The sequence below is a fragment of the Schistosoma mansoni genome, chromosome 3, assembly GCF_000237925.1.
Source record: "Schistosoma mansoni strain Puerto Rico chromosome 3, complete genome".
NCBI classification, from domain to species: domain Eukaryota; kingdom Metazoa; phylum Platyhelminthes; class Trematoda; order Strigeidida; family Schistosomatidae; genus Schistosoma; species Schistosoma mansoni.
Window position 1 is genome coordinate 26398766 of NC_031497.1, and position 25322 is coordinate 26424087.

The 25322-nt window shown below is 36.3% G+C and overlaps 1 protein-coding gene and 1 non-coding gene across 2 annotated transcripts in view; one reads left to right on the plus strand and one right to left on the minus strand.

Annotated features, from left to right (window-relative positions):
• The window catches only part of Smp_197410 (putative dep domain containing protein), a gene marked incomplete at both ends in the record, with an annotated part of 57514 nt that extends 33341 nt beyond the window's left edge, over positions 1-24173 (minus strand). The window contains 5 exons of the mRNA XM_018799807.1: positions 8116-8293; positions 10300-10330; positions 22031-22670; positions 22752-23227; positions 23339-24173. Coding sequence (XP_018651560.1) covers positions 8116-8293; positions 10300-10330; positions 22031-22670; positions 22752-23227; positions 23339-24173 — 2160 coding nt within the window. The remainder of the gene's footprint in view (positions 1-8115; positions 8294-10299; positions 10331-22030; positions 22671-22751; positions 23228-23338) is intronic.
• Positions 9566-9634, plus strand: Smp_tRNA_01935_Pseudo_TTG.1.1. Its single transcript has one exon. It is a non-coding gene (tRNA).
• Positions 24174-25322: the final 1149 nt, after the last annotated feature.

A 25322-nucleotide genomic window follows, 5' to 3' on the forward strand; every position in this document is an offset into this window, starting at 1 on the left:
GTCCTGGGTTCGAATCTCGCGAAGCGGGATCGTGGATGCGCACTGCTGAGGATTCCCATAATAGGACGAAACGACTGTCCAGTGCTTCCAGGTTTTCCATGGAGGTCTAGCTTCAATTAACTCACGCTTTCAACTAAGAAATAATATTGTTATAAGCGTAAAAAAAACGGTACAACTGGCTGGGCTAGGCAGAAAGGAGGACTGACAAGTAATCAAGACTGCTCACACGGTTTTTGTGTATCATTGCTCTGATCGATAATTTGCTCTTCTCTTATTGGCGGGAATCAGCACGTTCATATACTAAACAGGACACTCATTCAAGCAATCGTTATAACACCAATATTTTTTTTATAGAATATATGGATTGTAGCTAGCAACGGAATCTAGAAACTGCGTTACATCCTAGTTGTGGTACATGATCTAGATGTAGAAATAATACTTTGCAGAAGAATAATCTGATTATTGAGTCTGCTAGTGTATGAAAGTTATGATCTATTACTTACTTGTGCCTGCTACCTCTCATAGAGGAGAATAGGTCACACAACAGCATTTACATCTAATTCTGTCCTGGATAATCCTTTCATGTTGTTTCCAGATGCTATTCACCCTTTTCATGTCTCATTCCAATTCTCAACGCAGTGTGTTTTTTCGTCTTCCTCTTTCTCATTTTCCTTCAAGATTCCAAGTTAATACCCGTTACGTGATGATTGGTGATTTCCATAAAATATGTCCTATCCACCTCTAACGTCTTTTACTAATTTCCTCTTCAGATAGAAGTTGGTTTGTTCTCTCTTACAGTAGGATGTTGCTCATAGTATCCGGTCAACGGACATTCATTATCTTGTATAGACAATTGTTTATAAATACTTGTACTTCTTTGATGATGGCTGTAGCAGTTCTCTAAGGTACAGCTCCGTACAGTAGAACTGTTTTGACATTCGTATTGAAGATTCTGATTTTGATTTTGGTAGACAGTTGCTTCCAGTTTCGCGCGTTCTTCAATTGTAGGGATGCTTTCTTTGCCTTGCCAATCCTTGCTTTTACGTCTGCATTGGATCCTTTACGTTCATCGATGATGCAGATGACCAGATACATCAAATTTTCCACCTCTTCCAGAGTTTCTCCATCAAGTGTAATTGAATTGATGTTCTCCGTGTTGTGTTTCAGGATCTTGTTTTTTCCCTTATGTAAGTTGAGGCCTACTTCTCCAGAGACTGCTGCTACACTGGCTGTCTTGACCTGCATTTATTGCTGTGTATGGGATAGAAGTGGTAGGTCATCTGCGAAGTCCTAATCGTCTGGTTGCATCCAAACTGTCTATTGTATTCCGTGCTCCCCCTTATGATCCATTAGTTTAACTAAATTGGACTTTCTCTATATAAACGTTAATATTTTATTTAAGTCAGAAAAGAAAGTGATCAATCTAGATATATGGACATATTATGACATGATATTATAGTGGTTCCAGAATTTAGTTTCCAATTAATGAGTAGGGGGTCCGAAGCTCTTCCCAAGGAATTCAGTCAATGTATTCGAGAAGTATCATTAGTTCTTACTAAAAAAAATCCATATTATTCTACTCCCTGTATATGAGAAGTAGGTTTCAAATGAAGTTAACGCAAAAACAGACCTTCAACGCTTAATCCAGAATGCGAATACTAAGGTCCAACTCTAAGAGAACTGAGAAACGTCGATTCGAATGAGTAATGTATATAACAGAACGTTATTATCACTATTATTGTAATTATCATCATCTCGAAAAATAGGTATATATATTTGTGATTGTACAGTTTTGAAAATTAATTCGCCGAAAAGAAAACTTTTCGCTCAAACTAATCTTTATTTAATAACTTTTTAGTCGCCTACTAGTCCCCCAGAATCACCTACACTTTAAACCTAGACGACAATACAGAAGGAAGCGTCACATTCAAAGTTAGTTTATGTACAGAAAAAGAAAGACTACATTGAATCGATTGTGAATTTGAAATACTAAAACCTTCTGGAAACATTCTAAGATGGTAAGATATTCAATAAATGTCCGATCAAGATAGTGGAACACATAGTCAGTAGCTTCTTACAGTTCTCCATGACATTTCTAACGAATACTGACTTGTGCATACATTTACAACATCTTCCTGATCTCTGAAAACATGTTCGAGAAGTTGAAAGGTCTTTTAACAAAAACAGTTGTTCATTGCCCTCATAATCGTTTTAAGTGGCTTTTCAACCGATGTCAGTTTATAGTGTGAACAAGTTTTGCATTGTTCAAGTTTATTTGATGCTGGACACATTGTAAAATAGTTAAATAGCTTGTAATAAAAGATTTATGATTATCATGGTATGTGTATTTGATCAATAACACTTTACCTTAAAATAATGTTACCTCTAATTATACAATTTGCATGTATGGTATACTTTCACATTATTAACAGTGATGTCACAAATGTTCGCTAAAAAAAACAATTTATGAATAGCGTCTGGTCATACGATATAAGCTAATAATCGTTTTAAATACACTCTCCAATCTGTATTAACCTAACAGTACCAGTAAATTAGAGTGCGTTCTTTCTCTCTCTCTCTCTCTCTCTCTCTCTCTCTATATATATATATATATATATATATATATATATTGGTTTGCCGTACTTAAGTCTTCGTTCACTTCAGTAGTTATTATTATTTGAACACATAAATATTAGTACAAAGAGGCACCAGATACATATGCGCCACACAAATCTCATTTGATTTGTCCCATGGTAGCCAGTGACCAACGATTCATTCATACGCCATTTGGACTTTCTGTGTCTACCAACCCGGTTAAAGCACAGGACATTCGCTTTTCGTCCTCTCAATTTCGTAAACGACACCCCCGCCACGAGAAGGCAGTTAGTAGGACTTCCCTGACAGAGGCTATATACGCGTGGCCATGTGAGAGCATTTCGAGAAGGAGAGCGGACTCTCCCCACTCTCGGCCGTACCAGGGCATTCGGGGGCTCACTTCAGTAGGACCTATACTAGTTACTTGTCAGTTTATTTTCCTGTACAGTTTTAAATTAGTATATAACATGTAGAAAGGCAGGAAAAACATGCGAACATGATGATTAAAATATGGATGAGACAAAAACTCAATTTATGGTCAACATAAAACTTGGTATGAATTTGTGATGGTACAAGTGGTCATTAGTATAACAGAATGAATTTAAAAAGATGAATAAAAAAGAACTCGAAATAATCTAGGAGCAATGGTCAATGAACAAGAATAAGCAGAGAGAATATGACTCGAAAAGATACGAGATGAAGGACTATTAGATTTCAAGATAGAGAATAAAATTAAGCCTTAGAAGATAGAAAAGCGTCTAAGTAAAGTTATTCATAGGCTACAGATAGGATATCTTCAAATGTTTTCATAGCTCAGATAAATAATCAACGTAATTTTTTGAACTGTCTTGATCCGATCGATCACTCAACTACTTTGTTCATCTAATGATATTCTTAATAGTATAATGAGTTGAAGTAGCTAATGGATAGATATTTGAGACTTATGTGCTGTAAAAATTGGCATTTTGGTAACGTATCTGTTCACAGTTTATAAACAGTACTATTGTATTAGGAATGATATAATTAACTGCAACATTTTTTTATATTAATTATTATAGATGGATCTTATATTGTATTAAATGAGGGTAAGTGTAAAGATCAAGGTAATGCAAGTCATCCTATCTATAATTAAACATTAATATCAAGTATACCAATGTATTACTATCATTATTGATGTAATACTGAACTTATAGAGAATGTTCCGTTTGAAATTAGCTATCACATCACGAACTGACACTATTTAGATATGCGTTGGAGAAGCTGTCAATCAACTCAGAATGAAGCATAACCGCCTTCACCCTTGAGAATGGAAAGCATTTTAAATTTATATTATAGAGTTTGATGGAATCCAGTGGTTCATATTTTCAACATTTATCAATCGTCCCATATTGCAGAACTGTTATTCGATCTTATACTAATAATATTGTTATAAACGCATGAATGCCGTCGCCAATTGTTATAAACGTAGAGAGAGAGAGAGGATGCTGGTTATAACTTTAGGGGGTTCTGGTTATAACAGTCCTTTTACTTCTTACACGTATGTGGGACGTTAATTTATCTTAGACGAATATCTACACTAGATTCCCACCCAGTGTCTATTCTACAGGACTTCAACAGAACTCAGATCAAGAACACAATATTAGCCTGACTATAACGTCAATATATTTCACACCAAAATCCGACACATGGAACAGTCAATAAGTCTCAATAAGTGTCAAACTATAATAAGGATAGGGAAATATATATATACATAACACCTGTCATCCTGTCTAATGTCTGACTCATCAAGACAACCAATCATTATCATTCTCGCCCACACATCACCTCCCTCGCGAAGTTCGATCGTATGATTTCACTTTGGGGTCTATTTGAAAAAATTTCGTTTGTTTCCGTTTCCTGAATGACCTTCGTCTAACTTCTGATTCTAGATCATTTTTTCTCATTTCAACTTGTGGTGGTGGTGGTGGAATATCAAACGTATCACATAATACTTCCATTGGTAATGGTTTGAGTTTAGATGACTCATAAACACATTTTCTATCTCGCAGTTGATTTACATGTCTAATAATTAGTGTATTTTCGACCATCACTTCATATAATACTGTACCACGTCGTTTTTTTATAAACCCAAAAATCCATTTTGGCTTGCCAGGCCGGAAATCCCGTGCATAAACTGAGTCACCTACTTTGAATTCTCGAATTTTCAGGCAATTCCCTTTGTTATTTTTTTGTAGTCCACTGATTCTGTCTTTCGGGTTCAAAACATCAAAAAATGTTCTAATCGGTCGGCCAAACATTATTTCGGCTGGAGATTTCCCATCTTGACAGTTTGGACTTGGCGTAATTCTATAGGAAATGAGAAATTGTTGCAGAGCCTCTTCTACGTTGCCTTCTCCTCCCATCTTTAAGAGAGCTCGTTTAAGAATATCAACAAATTTCTCTGCCTGCCCGTTCGACTTAGGGTGATACGGTGGAGTTCTAACGTGCTCGATTCCATTCTGTTTACAGAACTCCGCAAACTCTAACGACGTGAACTGCGTCCCGTTATCTGAAACCAAAACATTAGGTGTACCAAACCTACCAAATAGTTGTCTCAGATGTAGCAGTGTTTCAGACGTAGATGGTCTTCGTACCACATAAATTTCAGGCCACTTTGAGTATGAATCAACCACCACCAAAAAATATTGTCCACTTATTGGTCCAGCATAATCAACATGTAGTCGGACCCAAGGCTTTGTCGTTTCTGGCCATGACTGGGATTCTGCTTTCGGTACATTCAACGGTAAATCCCACAAACCAAATTTATCAATCCAATCAATACCTAATAGATTGGTATGACAGTTCCCGGATACGTAACATTTTCCGGTCATAGTCTTTTCACCAAACGTGAGAGGTAGCTGTATTACTCCAAGGAGAGTAATATTAGTTCCTGACGCACTCTTAGCATTATGACATGTAGGTTGATATCGGGGTCGACCAATTTTAATCCAAGTTTCTCTAGAAATTAATGTTATGTCAGACCCAGTATCGACTTGTAGTTTGACCGGTTTGCCATCGAAAAAAATAGTTACATACTTCCTTTTAGAGAAGAAATGCTCACTTTTTGTAGCCAGAACAACATTTGAGTTATGCGGTATTGATTTTGAAGTCTGCATCTTATTTCGTTTACGGAACTTATGCTCACGGTCAGAAACCTTCGGCCTACTTTTACAACATACTTGAGCATGACCATATTTACCACATTGAAAGCATACTCGTTTTTTAAAATAGCAAACATTGGCAGAATGACACTTACCACATCGCCAACATGACGTTTTGTGTTTCACTTGATTTGGGATTTTCTGGGAGTTCGAATCTTTATTTCCATTTAAAGATTTACGTAAAGCATTAACTCCAACGTGTTCACTGTTCCTTTCTACGAGATTCGTGTCATGCTTCAAATTAACCATTCTTTGACAATCTTCAGATACTGATTGTAGACTGATATTAGGATCTTGTTCGATTCTCGTTAGAATCCGTGTTCTAATATCTGCATCTACTGGAGATTGTAATCCACATACAAAAATAAGGCACTTGAATTGATCTGAGGACATTTCCTGTAATCGGAACCGCTCACATTCCCGGTTCACGATACTTGCATACGTTACGTAATCGTCCTGTACTTTCTTTACAAGTTGAAGACACTGGTATCTAGTGTGAAAAATTGATGACCGTTCACCAAATATACGAGTCAGGCATTCAACTGTTTCTTTGAACGTTATGTCGGATGGCTTCTTTGGGAGGATAAAATTACAGAATTTTTCATGTTCGGACACTCCGAGCTTTCGTAATAATAATCTCAATTTCGAACTTTCGTCCCACTCTTTACATTCATTAATAAATAAATCCTCATGGCGTTTAAACCACGCCTCAAAAGTAACTCCACTTTCTGGATCAAATCTGAATTCAGCTATTGAATTAGCAATAGAATCCGGAGTCATAGTGGAATTAGACACATCAGTTCTTGAGGATATCGACATATTTTTGACTAATAATTCGATAAGAGTATTTTGTTGTTGCAAAAAGGTTTTCAGATCATCCATTTTCTTGATACAAAGTTCACTTTAACTGAATACGTAAGCGTAGATCCGTTTTAATCACCGTCGCCAATGTTATAAACGCATGAATGCCGTCGCCAATTGTTATAAACGTAGAGAGAGAGAGAGGATGCTGGTTATAACTTTAGGGGGTTCTGGTTATAACAGTCCTTTTACTTCTTACACGTATGTGGGACGTTAATTTATCTTAGACGAATATCTACACTAGATTCCCACCCAGTGTCTATTCTACAGGACTTCAACAGAACTCAGATCAAGAACACAATATTAGCCTGACTATAACGTCAATATATTTCACACCAAAATCCGACACATGGAACAGTCAATAAGTCTCAATAAGTGTCAAACTATAATAAGGATAGGGAAATATATATATACATAACACCTGTCATCCTGTCTAATGTCTGACTCATCAAGACAACCAATCATTATCATTCTCGCCCACACATCAAATATCTATTTAACAAAATGGATGAACCTCAGTACAAGGGTTGTGTTTATGATTTTAGGTCAAACATATCTGTTGACTGATAATACAACCCGGGTAGCAAAAGTAAAGTGGAGCGAAATTCAAACCTTTAACTAACTGGTCAAAAGTCAGGTATATCAACCAGTAAGCTTATTTATTTATTGATTGATTGAAACACATAAATACTGGTACAAGGAAGCACCACATACATATGTACCGCACAAATCTCATTCGATTTGTGTGAGGGCTGTGATACTGCCCAGGTGCCCAAACACAAGCAGGTGGTTTACTTAGGGGGCCACACCTGGACGGAGCCTTCGACCTAAAGGTCTGATCCACAAGGCAGTGCAGGAGAATCGTGAGGAGATGCAGTCCCATGGTAGCCGGTGACCAACGATTGATTCATACGCCATTTGTTCCCTCAACAGGATACTGGAGCCAGTCCATGTGCACCATTGGTTTGGAATCAGGGTTTTCCAACTCCCCTAGGTGAATATTCCGTGTCCACCAACCCGGTTAAAGCACCGTACATTGGCTTTTCGTCCTCTCAATTTAATAAACAACAGTCATGCCACTGTGAGAAGGCAGTGAGTAGGACTTCCCTGACAGAGGCTATATACGGGTGGTCATGTGAGAGCATTTCGAGAAGGAGAGCGGACTCTCCCCACTCTCGGCCGTACCAGGACATTTGGGGGTCCAGTAAGCTACTGTTCTATTAGGCACAAGTTGGTTTATTTCTGTTTGAACTAACTGCTGACAACATTGTCCTCAAACAAGACGATACCAACAAGAAATATGCATTGAAGCTATGTACTTTCTCGTTCTTTGCATAGATTCACTCAAAGTAAGACTCACGTGATTCTCAAGTCATAGAAACAAACGATTAAAAAAAAATAATAACAAATTGAAATGGAAATACACATAAACAAACATGATATAATGTATATTAGTTACCGGGAGCAATCGAAATGAATCACTAATTCCACGATTACATAAATAATTATCAAGGTAATTCCAATTTAAGATAATTGTTGAATCACTTGTAAAATTAGTATGTAATGAAACATAAGATTTTGCATCTGGAACTTGTAATGCATATGAATAAGTGATTTTAATAAGTTTATCTATTTCTCTAAAAAACAAAGATGAACAAACATAAACAAGAAAATTAGTTACTTATTCATTTTTTGATTCAAATCAAATCAACAAGGAGATAAAGAGTGGATAGTTCTTTGATTCCAAACTAAGGTATCATGAAGGAGTGGAAGGCTACAACGACATATAGGATCGAACGATAAAGTTAAGCCCCGACCGTTGCTGCTACCTTGACGTGGTGGTTGGGCTTGCCTATCGTGATGAATCAATCGAGCTATACTGGCTGGAACAAACGTTCCTCAAGGTCCTAATATGCCAGACAGGTCAGTTGAAGAGCGGTAAGAATAAAAGCAGCAATCCAAAGGTCTGAAGGTGAAGTCGTACTGCCGACTGTACAGAGGTGTGACAACAGTAACGTGCTTCCTTCAGACAACCAGCATAACAGCGATACTGCCTTCCCACAAGGAGGGGTGAGGTTAGAAAAGAACGACCCTAAAAATGCACACCTCGCCTTATCCCACGGATTTCCGTCTCCGGCGGTAAGATCCTTTGAAGAACGGAGCTAACACGTCAAAAATCCCCCACAAAAAGGCCGTGCGTGACCGGCCTCAAGCAGTTGTCCCTTGGGCACTGCGGTCACGCTCCCAGGTCGTTAAGACCAACACTAATCCAACTTCTTTTCAGGTCCCTCAAAAAATACCCTTCCACGGTGTGGGCAGCCGGGAAGTGATATTAGCCCTCATACCCGTAACAGCACATGAGACCAAGTTGGTCACTTTCAAATCCTGACTGACTGACTGATGAAGTTAAGCCATGATGCCATTAAGACGATATATAATAGTCGATATGTTTAACTTTAGCCAATCTGTACATATAGTTTATGCACTAGTTGAGCCCCACTTCATGCATGAGAAATAGTGATATCGTCCGGCTTCCAAGACTGATTAGGTGTAGAAGGACTAGAAATTGCGAACTAATAGTTGAAAGTAAAACATTTTGACAACTAAGCGACTGTTTTACAGGATTAGGTAACAGGTTTGAACCCGTGCATCATCTAATTTGGTTCAAGCAACCGGATAAATTGGATCGTTTTACTGGAGAATCTTTCTAGAGTCTTTCTAGACAATATCATCAATATAATCTTTTATGTTTTGTCGAAAATCATCCCTTTAGACTACGGATATTTATCATCACATTTGTTACCTAATCATACTAACCACTATTACTATTCACTTGGTGTTGTTTACTTGTACCTTTTTGTATCTTGAATTTAAACTTCAACCCATTGCACAAGCAGGTGGCTATCAGGACTCAGTAGCTAAGTGGATAAAGCGATGGCGTTTGAAGCACAAGGTATTGGGTTCGAGTCCCAGAGTCTCCCAACTCTGAGATGCAGGTACATCCAGTTGACTAGTCCCAAATAGGACGAAACGCGCTTGTCCTGGATTCCACTGTTAGCCACTATCCAGCTTTGCTTATAATGCTTGTGAAATAAGGCTATATCGAGGCAATATACACGGTATGCACATATGCCAATTAGAGACTAACCAATCGCAGTCGTAAACATCAATGGGAAGATTCAAACAAACAATACTAAGTGAATTTAAACTTCACCCCATTGCACAAGCAAGTAACTATCAGGACTCAGTAGCTATGTGGATAAAGCGATGGCGTTTGAAGCGAACGGTACAGGGTTCGAGTCCCAGAGTCTCCCAACTCTGAGATGCAGGTATATCCAGCTGACGAGTCCCAAATGGGACGAAACGCGCTTTGTCCTGGATCCCACTGCTAGCCACTATCCATCTTTACTCACTATTACTACTGTTAGTCAGATGGGAAAAGTTACTTTTATTAATGGCAAACAGATAAATATAATAATACCACCACTAGCTAATAAGTTAAGCGAACAGTGAAAAAGTTAGTAACCAAGTAGTAATAATAATAATTACCATTATTATTGTTATTAGTAACTAAAAGGGAACAGTTATCATTATAATAAGAAATAAATAAACAAAAACAAAAAAACAATTATCCTCAACGAACCGATAACTTGTCACACCAATTGAATCTTCATCTAATGAAATTAAATGAAATAAATGACCAATACTTAGTTTACGAGTAGTTGTTGTCTAAATAGAAAGGGAGGGAGGGAGAGAGAGAGAAAGAGAGAGGGAGGGAGGGAGAAACAAAAAAATGAGAAAAAAACTGATGAAAATATTTTATTTAAAACAGAAATAATTAACTCCTTTATACAATAACACAAAAACAACATAGAAAAGGGTGTAAACAATAATAATAATAATAATAATAATAATAATAATAATAATGGGGTAATAATAGTAATAGACTAATAAGCTTATCAACATCAAACATAGATGATGGCAGACCATAATGCATACTACTAACGATGTAATCCCACAGAGGACAGGAAGAAAAAAGGTAGACCACATAAAATAAGGTATGCGATAAATAAATTTACAAAATGAAACTAATTTGACAATGTAGTAGTTATTTGTACAAATTACAATTGCCTACACCTTTAATATGAGGATGCTGTTGCTGCTGATGATGATGATAAATATCCATTGAAATTTTTTCGCTTAAATGATTAATATACAGTGAAATATGAAAAATAGTTTGCCATTTTACTTTTTTTTGAAAACAGAAGGGGTTTCGTGGAGATTTAGTATTTTCATAGTTGAAAGCGTGAGTCTAACAATGATCATATGCTCACCAGTGACTGGCTCCATGAGGTATTTCCTGGAGTTCTAGTAAGAAGCAGTGACCATTGGAGTTCAACCAGGTCTGTTGAAAGATAGTAACTCACTGAAGACAATGGTGGAGGGTTGCTCAATTTCATGGATCGGTTGAAGTTAGACATTAACATCGTTGAGTGCCGGCCGGCTCAGTGGTCTAGATGTTAAGCATGCTCGCGCGCGAGACTGATAGGTCGTGGGTTGGAATTTCGAGAGTCGGGATCGTGGATGCGCACTGGTGAGGAGTCCCACAGTAAGACGAAACGGCCGTCCAGTGTATGCAGGTTCTCGATGGTGGTATAGCTTCAATTGACTCATGATTTCAACTACATAAAATTACTAAAATCTCCACTAAACCCCCTTCTAAAAAACATAAGTTATACACTAAACTTTTTCTTGAAACCTTCAAAGAATGTTGATTACTCAAAGAATTAACAACATTTTACCTGGCTTCTGGAGAATTTTTCAGAGAATTATAGATGACCATCAACAATTTTCTGAAGTACGACTAGTCAAATGTATATAGGAGATCCTTGACTATGGGCTTCAACTCAAGTGTGGGAGTGGGTAAAACGATTCGATTGGTCATCGTTTTGTCTAGTACACAGAGAAACTTTGATACTGCAAACATGAAAATGTCGAATTATAACCAATGATGGACAGTAGTAGTGATTCAATAATCTTAATTGAATACCTAGTAAGCATAGCACTTGTCAAACAACTTGATAACATGGAGTAGATGCCAAATTCACTATATTACAAAACTCATGCAGTGAAAATAGACCAGTATTTGATCACGGCTTATCGTTGGAGGAATTTCATTACTTATAAATAAATGAATAATAGAATTTGTTTGAATTTTCGTTTAGTGCAAATAGTACTTTTTCTATTACAATGATAAAGGTGAAATTGTGATCAAAATGTAAAGTGGTAGATTGAGTGTCGTAGTATTGATATGTTTGATGCTATTACGAGTTCACCTTACTCGATAAACGAAACGAAGGTCAATGACACAATGACACGATAGGCTAATTCTAATCTGTTGTCCCCGACCCTGTTAACTAGATCAAGAAGTCTTGATGAAGCGTAGAAAATGTATTCTACAAGCACCCACAAAATACGAGGTCACTAAGCACACAAATCAAGTTTATTTATACAATGACAGAAACGGCCTTGGGAGAGCCACAAAATAGCGTACTAAAAAAGTTTGTCAACCAAAGACAGCCAAGGAATTCCGAGTGGGAAATGTAAGCTATAGGTCAACTTAGCGTTTCTTGGCGCGAAAACATACAGTTCAAATTTCCAGAATAAAACTACAAAATTAGGACCTTTCCCAAATGAGTTCTGGGGATCTAACGTTCCCAACAAGTATATCGACATGACATATTCCATAAATATTTAGGTTTATGAAGATTTTCAGAAGTTTGAGCTCATGATTGATGCAAGGGTCACTATTAATGGGTTTACAATTCACCAACTAACTCCATACCACACACCTGATAACTTCTTTCGTTTGTTAACACATGTTAATACTTCATTTTTTTATTGGTTGATTGAATCTTCCAAGTGATGTCTAGGATTGAAATTGGTCGATCTATTATTGTCATATGTGTATCCTGTAAGGTTTGTCTCGATATTTTCCTAAATCACAAGCATTATGAGCAGAAATGGATGGGTGGTAGCTAGCAGTGGAATCAAAGACGCACTTTTCTTCCTGTTTGGGACTCGTCAGCTGAATGTACCTGCATCCCAGAGTTGATGTTACTAGTGCTGTAAAGCAAATAACTTAACATACTATATTCATGACTCTTCATTGGAATCTTAAGGTAATTTACCAATGAATACTGAGAATTTATTTCAATGATTTAGTTAAAGAGGTGTCAAGGACTTTGGTTTAATTTGTCGGTTGGATTAATTACGGACTGATCTCATTCTGAGTACTATTAAAAATCAGGAATAATTGAACAGCTATTTTGTCCTAAGACTTTTCAGCAATGAACACCTAAGACCTTGTCAGGGACCTAACCCAAGACCTTTATGTCCCACGAGCAATGCTTAACTATTAGAATCACAGGATTGGCGTTCAATGTCACCATTTCAAACTCAATCACATTAAGATACACAGCCAGTCAGTCACAAGGTAGAACTTCGTACGTACGTACATCAGTTCGAGTTGCCATACCACATTAGCACAGAGATGAAGTTGTCGACTTAAATCCCATAGTGATAGAAATAGTAATAGTATAAGCAGTAATCGGAAAGATTAGGGTTTGAAGATGTTATCGAAGGAGTATAATCCAATGAAATAAATTTAGAAAGAGAAATAGGATAGAGACATGAAGAATTCAGAAGATTAGAATTTGGCAGAACACAAAGAGTGGATGCATCTTCGCCATTGCAAACGATTTTGGACCATGTCATTCAAAGTCTCTAACCATCGATTGCTATCATCTCGCGGATCCCAACCAGGTAGACTACACCTACCAACATGGCTCAGTCCAATTGTCAGTGACTTCATGGATTTGTGCCACGTTTTGGTCTGGTCGCCCCTAGCTTTTTTCCAACCAACATACCTACAAAGCGACGATTGTTCAATTCTGTTACTCATAACTGTTTCATTACACGAAACTGAGAGTATTCCATTATTATTAATGATGGTTTATTAATTACACAGAAACAGAAATATTCTTGTTTCGTTTGTTAATATGAACTTTGTGATTCAGTTAGATAGTTTTTTTAGATAGTAACATAATATCGATTTTTCAACAACAACAAAAAATACAAATCACAGTGATCAGAGTGCAGTGATTAGAAAAATGTGCAATTGTGTGCTTGATACACAATTTATAACCATGGAAGTTGAAAGTAGTCTCAGATTTCAACTTCAATTTATTAGACCTAAACATATATACAGATACTTCAATTAAGAACTATTGTTAAACACAATCATTTGAGATTTTTATTTTCAAAATAATCAATAAAGTAACAATATTTAGATCATCTAAGTTAGAATTTCAATACGAAAGTCAAAATAGTTCTAGTGTATGGAGCTGTACCTTAGAGAACTTCTACAACCATCATCAAGTACAAGTCTTTATAAACAAATGTCTACACAAGATAATGAATGTTCGTTGATCGGATACTATGAAGAACACCCTATTGTGGGATAGAACAAACCAACTTCTATCTGAGGAGGAAATTAAGAAAAGACGTTAAAGGTGAATAGGACATATATTAAGGAAATTAGCAAATTGCATCACGAAACGGGCGTTAACTTGGAATGCTGGAGAGATACGGAAAAGAGGAAGACGAAAAAACACATGAAAAGGATGAACGTTAACTTGAAAAGATTATCCAGGACAGAGTTGGATAGAGAATGCTGGTGTGTGGCCTATTCTCCTCTACGAGGGGTAACAAGAGTAAGTAACTGAAGGTAAACGGTCAAGGATCAAGGTATTTGATAATCTATTGTGTATAAAAATTTATTCGTATTATTCTTTATCTTAGTAGATAGATCATCTAATCCTTATCAAAGTCCTTCTTTGTTTAGATGTTTCATTTAAACAAAACAATGAACCGATAATTCAAGTATATAAAAAATAGTTGAGAGATGATTTTACTGCACGAATTAAAAATCAGTCAGTCACAACGTAGAACTTCGTACGTACGTACATCAGTTCGAGTTGCCATACCACATTAGCACAGAGATGCAGTTGTCGATTCAAATCCCATAGTGGTAGAAGTAGTAGGAGTATAATCAGAAATCCAAAAGATTAGGGGTTTCAAGAAATTATTGAAGGAGTATAGTACAGTGAAATAAATTTGGAAAGAGAAAAAGATAAAGACATGAGGAATTCAGAAGATTAGAATTTGGTAGAACACAAAGAGTGGATGCATCTTCGCCATTGCAAACGATTTTGAGCCATGTCATTCAAGGTCTCTAACCATCGGTTGCTGTCATCTCGCGAATCCCAACCAGGTAGTCTACACCTACCAACATGGCCCAGTCCACTTGTCAGTGACTTCATTGATTTGTGCCACGTTTTGGTCTGGCCACCCCTAGCTTTCTTCCAACCTACTCCTACACCATGAAACATTGCACGTCGGGGCAGTCGGTGGTCGGGCATACGTAACACATGTCCCAGCCATCTCAACTGATGAAGTTTCACTACTTCATCAATCGATTTGCCATCCCTACCTAGTACTCGTTTCCTAACAACTGCATTACTTACCCGGTGGTCCCAGGATATACGAGCAATGCTTCGAAGACACCTATGATCGAACACTAGTAGCCTACGAATATCCTCTACTCTTATTGGCCATGTTTCACTGCCATAGAGTAGGACGGAGCGAACTGCTGCACAGTAAACCCGTCCTTTGGTTGCTAGACGGATATCTCGCCTACGCCATAAATGACGCAAGTTGGCGAAAGCTAGACGAGCCTTCTGTATCCGTGCTGAGATTTCGTCACATACCAGACCACAAGGGCTGATGAGACTTCCAAGATAAGTGAAGTGGTCTACACGCTCAACTACTTCACTCCCTATCATTAGTTCAGGTGTCGATGCAACCCAATCCTGAAGTAACATTTTGCACTTCGAGGGAGAGAATCGCATTCCGAACATGCCTGCATTGTTGCTTATAGTGGTCAGAAGACTCTGCATGTTGTCAGCGTCTTCACCGAGTAAAACTATGTCGTCGGCGTATTCTAAGTCGACAAGTGAGTCTCCTGGTAAAAGTTCAACTCCTGGAGGTTTAGCTGATGAAAGTGCTATCTCTAAAAGTAAGTCAATGACAAAGTTAAACAAGAATGGGGAGAGTGGACAGCCCTGACGAACGCCACTTGTGGTAATCAGTTCTGATGACAGTTCGCCATAGGCTCTAACTCGACCAGTTGTGCTCGAGTAGAGAGCCTTTATGAGGTTAATGTACTTCTTTGGTACTCCTTTCAGTGACAAACATTGCCATAGAACCTCACGATCAACAGAGTCAAATGCCGCCTTAAGGTCAAGAAATACTACTATTGTGGGACGTCTGAATTTGTGTCTATGTTCTAGGACCTGACGTAGGGTGAATATCTGGTCTATGCAACCACGTCCAGGTCGAAAACCAGCTTGGTTTTCTCTAGTCTGCTCTTCACGAGCTTTGGTTAGGCGACCTAGTATTATTGAAGCTAATATTTTAGACACTATATTAGTCAAACTGATCCCTCTGTGATTGTCACAAGAGGACTTTTGTCCTTTCTTATAAACTGGCACAATCAGTGATTGGGACCAGTCAGATGGAATTACGTCCAGTTCCTAGATTCTACCTAAGACCTCAGTCAATCTCACTGCTAGTACTGGACCACCATCCTTAAAAATCTCAGGGGTCAACCTGTCAGGGCCTGCTGCTCTCCCTCGCTTCAGATTTCCTATAGCTTTTTCAACCTCACAGAGGGTTGGAGGACTTACATCAATTTGCCATTCAGGACGACTGGGGATCGTGGGTAATTGAAGTGTGGCTGAAGGCCAGTTGAACTGATCCCTAAAGTGTTCTGCCCATCGATCCAACCTCCTGGATTGAGAATGAATTATATGCCCATCTTTATCTGAGATGGTTTCACTGATATTCGGGTTCCTAATACCGGTTTCTTTAACGAGTCTGAATAGCTGCCTACTGTTACCTATTGCCGCTGCCTTTTCCATCTCTCTTGCTTTCGCTACCCACCACTGTTCACGATCATTACGTAGACTTCTTATAAGCCTGCGCTTAAGTTGACTCCGCTCTTCGTTATGCTCAGAGCCAGGTGGGATGAGTTTACGAGCATCTATCAGTGCGGTAGATGCTGCTGAGATCCATTGTTTCTCCCTAACGTTATGGTTTACCTTATTAGCGGATATCACTGCTGATTCCACAGCTTTTCGGATGTCATTCCACGCTGCCTCGGGGTGGACACAACTTACATGGCTGCCTAGCAATCCCAAGGTCCGAAGGCGAAGTCGTACTGCTGACTGTACAGAGGTGTGAAAGCAGTAAGGTGTTTCCTTCAGACAACCAGCATGACAGCGATGCTGCCTTCCCACAAGGAGGGGTGGGGTTAGAAAAGGTCGACCCTAAAAATGCACACCTCGCCTTATCCCACGGATTTCCGTCTCCGGCGGTAAGGACTTTTGAAGAACGGAGCTAACACGTCAAAACTCCCCCACAAAAAGGCCGTGCGTGACCGGCCTCAAGCAGATGTCCCTTGGGCACTGCGGTCACGCTCCCAGGTCGTTAAGACCAACACTAATCCAACTTCTTTTTCAGGTCCCTCAAGAAATACCCTTCCACGGTGTGGGCAGCCGGGAAGTGATACTAGCCCTCATACCCTTAACTGCACACAAGACCAAGTTGGTCGCTTTCAAATCCTTCCTACGAATTAAAAATAATCTAATTCAAAGCAAAGATAGATAGTGGTTAGCAGTGAAATCCAGGACGCGCGTTCCGTCCTATTTGGGACTAGTCAGCTCGGAGTTGATGTTTACTCTGGGACTCTAACCCAGTACAGTTCGCTTCAAACGCCATTGCATTATCCACTCAGTTACTGAGTCCTGATAGCCATTTGCTTGTGCAATGGGATGAAGTTTGAATTCATTTGGTATTGTTTGTTTGAATACTACCAATAAGAAACTGATCAATTGCAGTCCTAAACATCATTGGGAAGATTCAAATAAACAATACCAAGTGAAATAATCTACTTCATTTACTAATTACAGGTATGGTTCACTAGGATTAAAGCAACACTATTCTTCACTGACAGCATAGATACTAATAGAATACATTAGACAAAGTACATAGAGGAAGGTAAGGACTTATGAATGAATATTTAAAAACAAGGTGATACGATTATTATTTTACCACTCCGTATTGAATAGGCTCCTACACTTGTGACTTTACATATATCATTAGTAGTGAGTCACACAACAATAAAATCATACAATATATAAGATATACTACGTGATTATCAGTTAATAACAATGAATAAGTCGAATAAATGCTATCACATATAGTTATTTAGTATAAACAATACAACCACTTTACATTTAAAATGACGCCTAATATACAACTACACAAATACAGAACATTCAGAACATCTGTGTAGAACATTGTAAGTGGTTAAGAATGAGTGAGTGAGTGAGAGGAAAACTTGAGATTAAAAAATGGGCTAAAATTGAAGTTTAAGTACTTTCTTGTAGAATATAGGCGTATAAAGGAAATAGGTTAAGTGTTATCCAGTCATTCAATCAATCAAAAAAAGTAGAACCTAGCACATATATGCATCGGTTCAGTTCCATTTATTCATAATACAAATCAATAAACTGAATACTTTCATTTTGATAAATTCATAGTTTGAATTACCACTAAAAATCTAGAATCATTAGGTCCTAGAATATATCTCTTCAACAGTATACTGTGGTGCGTGATCTGACTTCGATTTAGAACGTACTATAAACATAAATCTTCCATTTGTTAACTAAGCTAACCCAGTTGGTGCTACAGCGGTAATGAAACGTCTGATACGGGTTGCGTTGGATGAGTTTATTTCAAGCACACAGTTATTCAGACAGATATTCAGAGTGAAAAGAGGGAAAGCAAATTGAAGCGTAGAAGGTGAGTAAGCTAATTCAGTTCCATAAAGCGTGACTCAATATTTATAATTAGATCAAAATAATCTGCAGACATTTGATGAGTAGGATAAGCAATACACACATAAAAAGTCAAAGTTAACAAGGAAATAATTCACAAGGTCAACATGTGGGTCAAGAAGAATGGATAAAATGATCTTTTTGAAAGTTAGAACAACCCATGCAAGCTTGACATAGTACCAGACACTACAATACGTCCGTGACCCCATTTCCAGTCTCAAGCGCGAACGCTTAACCTCTGAACCACTGAGCCAGGTTTCATCAGTGTTAGTGTTTAGCTATCACGTATGTTAAACTAAAGAATTTCTACAATTTTCGGAAATCCCCGTGTACAAAGTCAATACCGAAAATTTTACAATCGTGGCTTCTTATGAAATCATATAAACATGATGAACAAAGTTGTCGGTTTGTTGGTTAACACACATGCAAATTTAAGGACTAGATCTCGTGCAATGGTAGAGAAGATTTGTAGTTCAGGGGGATGATTTTGATAGGGTTTTGTTCTCTGAGCCCCAGCTCAAAATCTCGTGCAGTACACAGTTCTCATACTAATCAGTAAAATAGAATAATCAGGTTCAAAAGTACCTAAGGTTAGGGTTAAAGACACAATTAAAAAGTGAAAGATTATGCTTTGATTTAAGATTACGCTTAACTGCTATAAAACAAAGATATATGGGCTGAGATTATCCTCAATGTTTTCAACGTCCATTAAATTTGCTGAACATAGGACATTCAGTCACTTAACCATCAATTTAGTTGTTTACAAAATATACAAATAACTTGGCACTTTATATTTGAAAACGAATATAAAACTATAAAAACCCTAACTACATATTATCTCGAAAGAATTTCACACTAAACTACTAAAAAAAGACTGGTAGGTCCTGGGTTCGAACCTCGTGAGGCGAGATCGTGGATGTGTACTGCTGAGGAGTCCCACAATAGAACGAAACGGCTGTCCAGTGCTTCCAGGTTTCCCATGGTAGTCTAGCTTCAATTGACTCATGACTATGAAAAATACTGAAATCTCCGCAAAACCCCCTTCTGAAAAAAAAGCTTTCTGTATAAATATCATAATGAAATAAAATAATACACTGAAGATAAAACAAATAGTACACGGAACAATTATTATATTGAATTGAAAACGGAAATAATGTAGAACAAAACTTACGAGTAAAAGAAGCAATAATGCTCTCTTTATTGATCTATCACGTCAGATTGAGTGCTAACTATTAGTAGGTCATTTTCAACAAAGATTTCACATCTAGTCTTTCAATATAACCGACACATTAGTGAAGCATAGTTTGACCTATCTTAATCACTAAACAACCTTTCTAGGTTAGATTGAGTCTTATGCCTGTTACTTCAATCCAGACTACTTAAAAGTACTTATGAATACTACAAATACAAAAAGTAAATGGAGTACTCATTACGAAAACACAAGGGCTTTAACAGGTACACATCTATGTTCAACATGAGTAATGAGTCACACAGTAAATAGAGATAAGTATTCTAACAAGTACTACATGACTATCAGTTAATAGCTATGAACAAATCACATTAAATCAGTTGAATAAATGCTATCACATATAGTTATTTAGTATAAACAATACAACCAGTTTACATTTAAAATGACACCTAATATACAATTAGACAAACACGGAACATTCAGAACATCTGTGTAGATAATTGTTAGTGGTTAAGAAAGAGTGAGAAAAACTTGTTATAAAGGTTAATATTTCCGGTTTGAGCACCATCTCGTAGAGAAGTGAAGTCCTAACTTCAATTATATTATTGTTTATTAAAGATGTACATTTGAACGAATTTCTAATGCATACTAGTAGATAATTTAAGCATAACATTACGTTCATTATCAAGTACAGTACATCAGAAAAGCGACACATATACACAGTTAAATAGAATAGAAGCCGACCCAGTAGTCTAGAGGTTAAGCGATCACTCGAGACTGAATGTCTTGAGTTCGAGTCCTACATGGGGACTGTGGGTGAGCACTTCCGACGAGTCCCATAAGAGGCGAAACAGTCGTCCAGTGCTTCCAATTTTTCTGTGGTGATCTAACATTTATAGTTCCATAGTGCTTAATAAATAGAATCTGTTTATAATTTTTTTTGAAATTCAAAAATTAGGAATAAATAGTTACAGATTACTATAAAAATGTGAATATAGAGCATCTCAACTAATACAATGTAAGTACAATGGGTAACGTTTATCTCTGAATTAATACCAAAGTTTTGCAATGTATACATGTTGAATGGAATATTAATATCAATGGACTTAACAACACGATTTTTATATACTTCTAAATAGTCTACAATAGTGTAGCAGTTAATTTCCAAGGACAGACTTATATACTTAACTATGAGCAATGATGAATTCAATTATGCAAACTTAAGTGTAGGAGGAGTGCCATTACAGCTTATCTAATCTTCTCAATGAAGGTTATGTATTTGAGGCCGCTTCGCTTACTAAACAATTTAATGATACTTATTACCATGAATAATATCGAAGCTTAATTGATTGACTACAGTTTGTGACGCTATCCCAAACTTATCTCCTATAATATCAGAAATAACAAATGAAATTATGTTTATTTGTAGGAAAAAAAAAGAAGAAAGAATCATCTTTATATTCTAGAAGAAACAAAACAAGGGAAGTACTAGTCTGAATAGGAGTAGTACTAACAGCAGTGTAGTTCTTATCTTGCTTAAATAATAGTAGTAGTATAAGTATATAGAATATATCTATCTTTAAAAACTTTGGTTTTTAGCTGAATGAAAGAAAAAATGCTTGACATAATGACCTCCGCGAAAAAGTGATAAACACACGACTTGCAGTTGAATCCCTTAAAAATAGTATTTACAGTCAGCACACACACACACACACATGTACAATGATGAATGTGATAGAAATCGAGAGTTCATTAGTCGTTATTATTATTACTATTATTATTATTATCATTACTATTATTATTAGTAGTAGTAATAGTAGCAGTAGTAGTGTTTTGCTGCATGGATTCTTGACATAAATTCACAATTATCGCTTTATCGCTAGGTGTACTACTACATGCATCCTCTCCAGTATCTACAGATGTTGATGCTGGTCCAATAGAAACATCATCTGTTGAAGTAGCAGCATTTACACGATTTGATGATAAATTAATTGGTATTGGCCAACCATATGACATTTCTCGTATATGATGATTTGGTGAATGTTGTAATAATAATAATGATGATGATACAGATGTTGATGGACATCTTGTAAATTTTGTATCAAGAAATGGACGATGATTATGATGATGTTGATGTTGATGACGTGAACGTCGTGATGAACGTATTGATCGTCGATCAATTGATGGGAAAATATGTCTTGTCTGTTGTAATGTTAATGGTGTACTATCTTCAAGACCACTGTCAGCAGGACTAACAGGTTGTGTAACGGCATGACGTTTTAAACTAAAACATGAATTACACATTGGATGAAAATTGGTATAATGAAATAATTGATTCGCTTTATTCAACTCCATACAATTAAATGAATAAGGAGATAGTATTCGTGAAGAAGTATCCATATTGATAGAAGGTTTATAAGTACTAAAATCCGGTGTTAGATGAGTTTTTTGAAGTGGTTGTTGTTCATGGTGATGTAATCCATTCGTCATCATATCAGATGTATAAGATATTTGCTTATTTAAACGATTATTTAAATAACGAATACAATACATGATTGCAAATACAATTGTAAAAAAGACTACAAATATAAGAAAGACTATTATGCAAAGAATTATCCATGAATTAATTGAAGGGGGATTTATATTACTACCAATCATAGTATTCTTTTGATTCTGATTATGTATATTCTGAGCATGTACATTATCTTGATTGGAAACAGGCCAATAAACAGAATGAATTGATATTGATGTAGTTCGTACATGTGTTATACCAAGTAATGATGTATCATCACCACCACCATCCTTGGTAGTAGTAGTAGTAGTAGTAGTAGTACCAGTAGTAGTACTACTGATTGCATTAGTTAATTGATCCGACTTAGTAACCATAACATTATGATTTGGACATAATTCAAGTGTTGATGGATGAATACGAAATTTAGGATGTACATTTGATCCATTATTAATTCCATTTAACCATTGATGATCTATACATTTTAACCAATCATCATTATAAGTTAAATAGATATCAGTTAAACTATTACAATACTCCCAATTAATTATAGGTAATTGTAATGAATTAGATTGATTTCTATTATATTTTACTAATCCAATATTTTCTAAATAGAGGGTAGTCATTAGTTTAGGACAAGAATTTGTAAACCACCATTTCAATGATGATGATGAATGATTACTTATATTACTTATTACATTTGATGTCGGTATAACCGCCAATGGATTCCTTGATAATATCAACTGCTTTAATTGAGGTAATATAATATTCAAATTTGGCATAGTTACTATTAAACTATACATTCTCAATTGGTTACCTTGGAGATCTAATACTTTCAAATGTGATAATCCTTGAAATACATTCAATGATAATGTAGTTAAATAATTATTAGCTAAATTTAAATAAATTAAATTTGGTAAACGTATAAATGTTTGATCTTTTAAATGAATTAAATAATTACCGCTTAAATCAAGATTATGTAATGATGAATAATGTTTTGGTAGACCCCAACTAGCTAAATTAATTTGATATAAATGATTTAAACTAAGATCTAATGATTGAAGATGTTTTAAATTAGCTAACCAACCAATACCTAAACCATGCTCAGTTAAATTTATATTACGACGTATTTCTAAATCAATTAAATGATTAGCACCAATTTCATCAAAAAATCCTTGACTTATAGAATGTAAACTAGTTTGTTCAATAGTAAAACGACGTAATTTTAAGGCACCACCATCATTAGAAATAGTACGAGTAGTTGTCGAGGTGGTGGTGGTGGTGGGGAAAATATGATTACGAAATTGATTAGTATCCAATTGAATAAAACCATCATATACATTGAGTTGACCAACAATAGCTAATCTTTCTAATTCTATCATACATTTTGATTGTATATGTAGTTTAGAATGACTGGATGATATTAAACTTGGCCAAGAATTTTCAGTAAGCTGAATTTTTAATTGACGCCATAATGATAAACATAAAGTATGATTAGGCCATATTATCATCTTATTATGAATAGGATCATAATGATGATTGATTAAATCATATCCACAATGTTTTATATCGAATGGATAATCATTTCCGACTAAATGGGATAATCTAGTTTGATTGATAAGACAACAAATGACTGCTATTGTATTGAATCCATTACCATCATTACTATTAATGGAACATTTACATCCTGATAAACAATTTGATGATTGAGCAATGGTCCATGGTATAAATATTAAATATAATATATATTCCTTAAGTTGAAGAATTTTGATGAACTGTATAAAGAATGACCACATAATATAATATGAAAGGGATAATGTTATGACATAACTGATTAATCACCATTGATTGATTGACTGATTGCTTGATAGAGGTAACTGTGGTCAATTAGCAATAAAATAATATTATATATAGTAAATGTTTAAGAGACAACTGTTGTCCTACCAGAACAACAACAACGACAACAACATATCCTCCCTACGTGTGTGTGTTTTAAATTGGATCGTAAGTGAGACATGTTTGATTGAAACAATCAAAAATATAAAAATCAAAATCTAAAAAAAAAAGAGCACTTATAACAACGCTTGATAAAAAAGTCAACCAATCATATTAAAGAGATATAAGAAAAATCCACACAGCAACACACACTCACACAAACATTTGAATCTAATAACCAGTCATTTATTTAGTTCTATGTGCCATTGTTCTAAATGTAAAACATATATAGATAGAAAATTTTTTTTCATCAAATATTACTGTCATCTATAGGCTCTTTGTTTTAATAAAAAAAAAAAGAAAAAAAAAGGACAGGTCAAATTGAAGAGGGAAGAAATTTGGGGGGGGGAGATAATATATAGGTATATGTATTTAGAGGTCATGACCCTTAAAATTATTATGGACAAAATAAATACATGTTTATATCATGTGACGGTGTTTACAGGAATGATAATAATAATAGATATTATTCAGATCACCTTGACATAGATGATGACATCATGACAGGTTATATAAATAGGAGAATGTAGTTGACAGGATGCCCTAAGCCTAGGCTTCGTGCTATTTGATGTGCCTGTAATCGATACTTCCTTTATGGTTCGAGGTCGCGACACATAACTCTACAACTTGAGATGTTACCACAAAGCTGTTGAGACAGCAGGTAACCTCCTGTAAAATTGAGAGGCTTACAATTGATTTTCTTATAGAAATATATGAATCAAAGCATTCACGTGCAACTGCTGGGATAGTGAGGGAAACCAGGCTATCTAACTGAGGAGATCGGCGGAGATTAAGCTAACCTGTCACTCAGTTGCAAAACCGGATGAACCAAGTTCTAAACTTCGATACCATCAAATCATGCGGGCACCCCGCTGTGTATGCTTATATATGTCAATTGCATGAGTTTTGATTTGTGTAACACATGGGTTAGTACAGGAAATGTAAGCTGA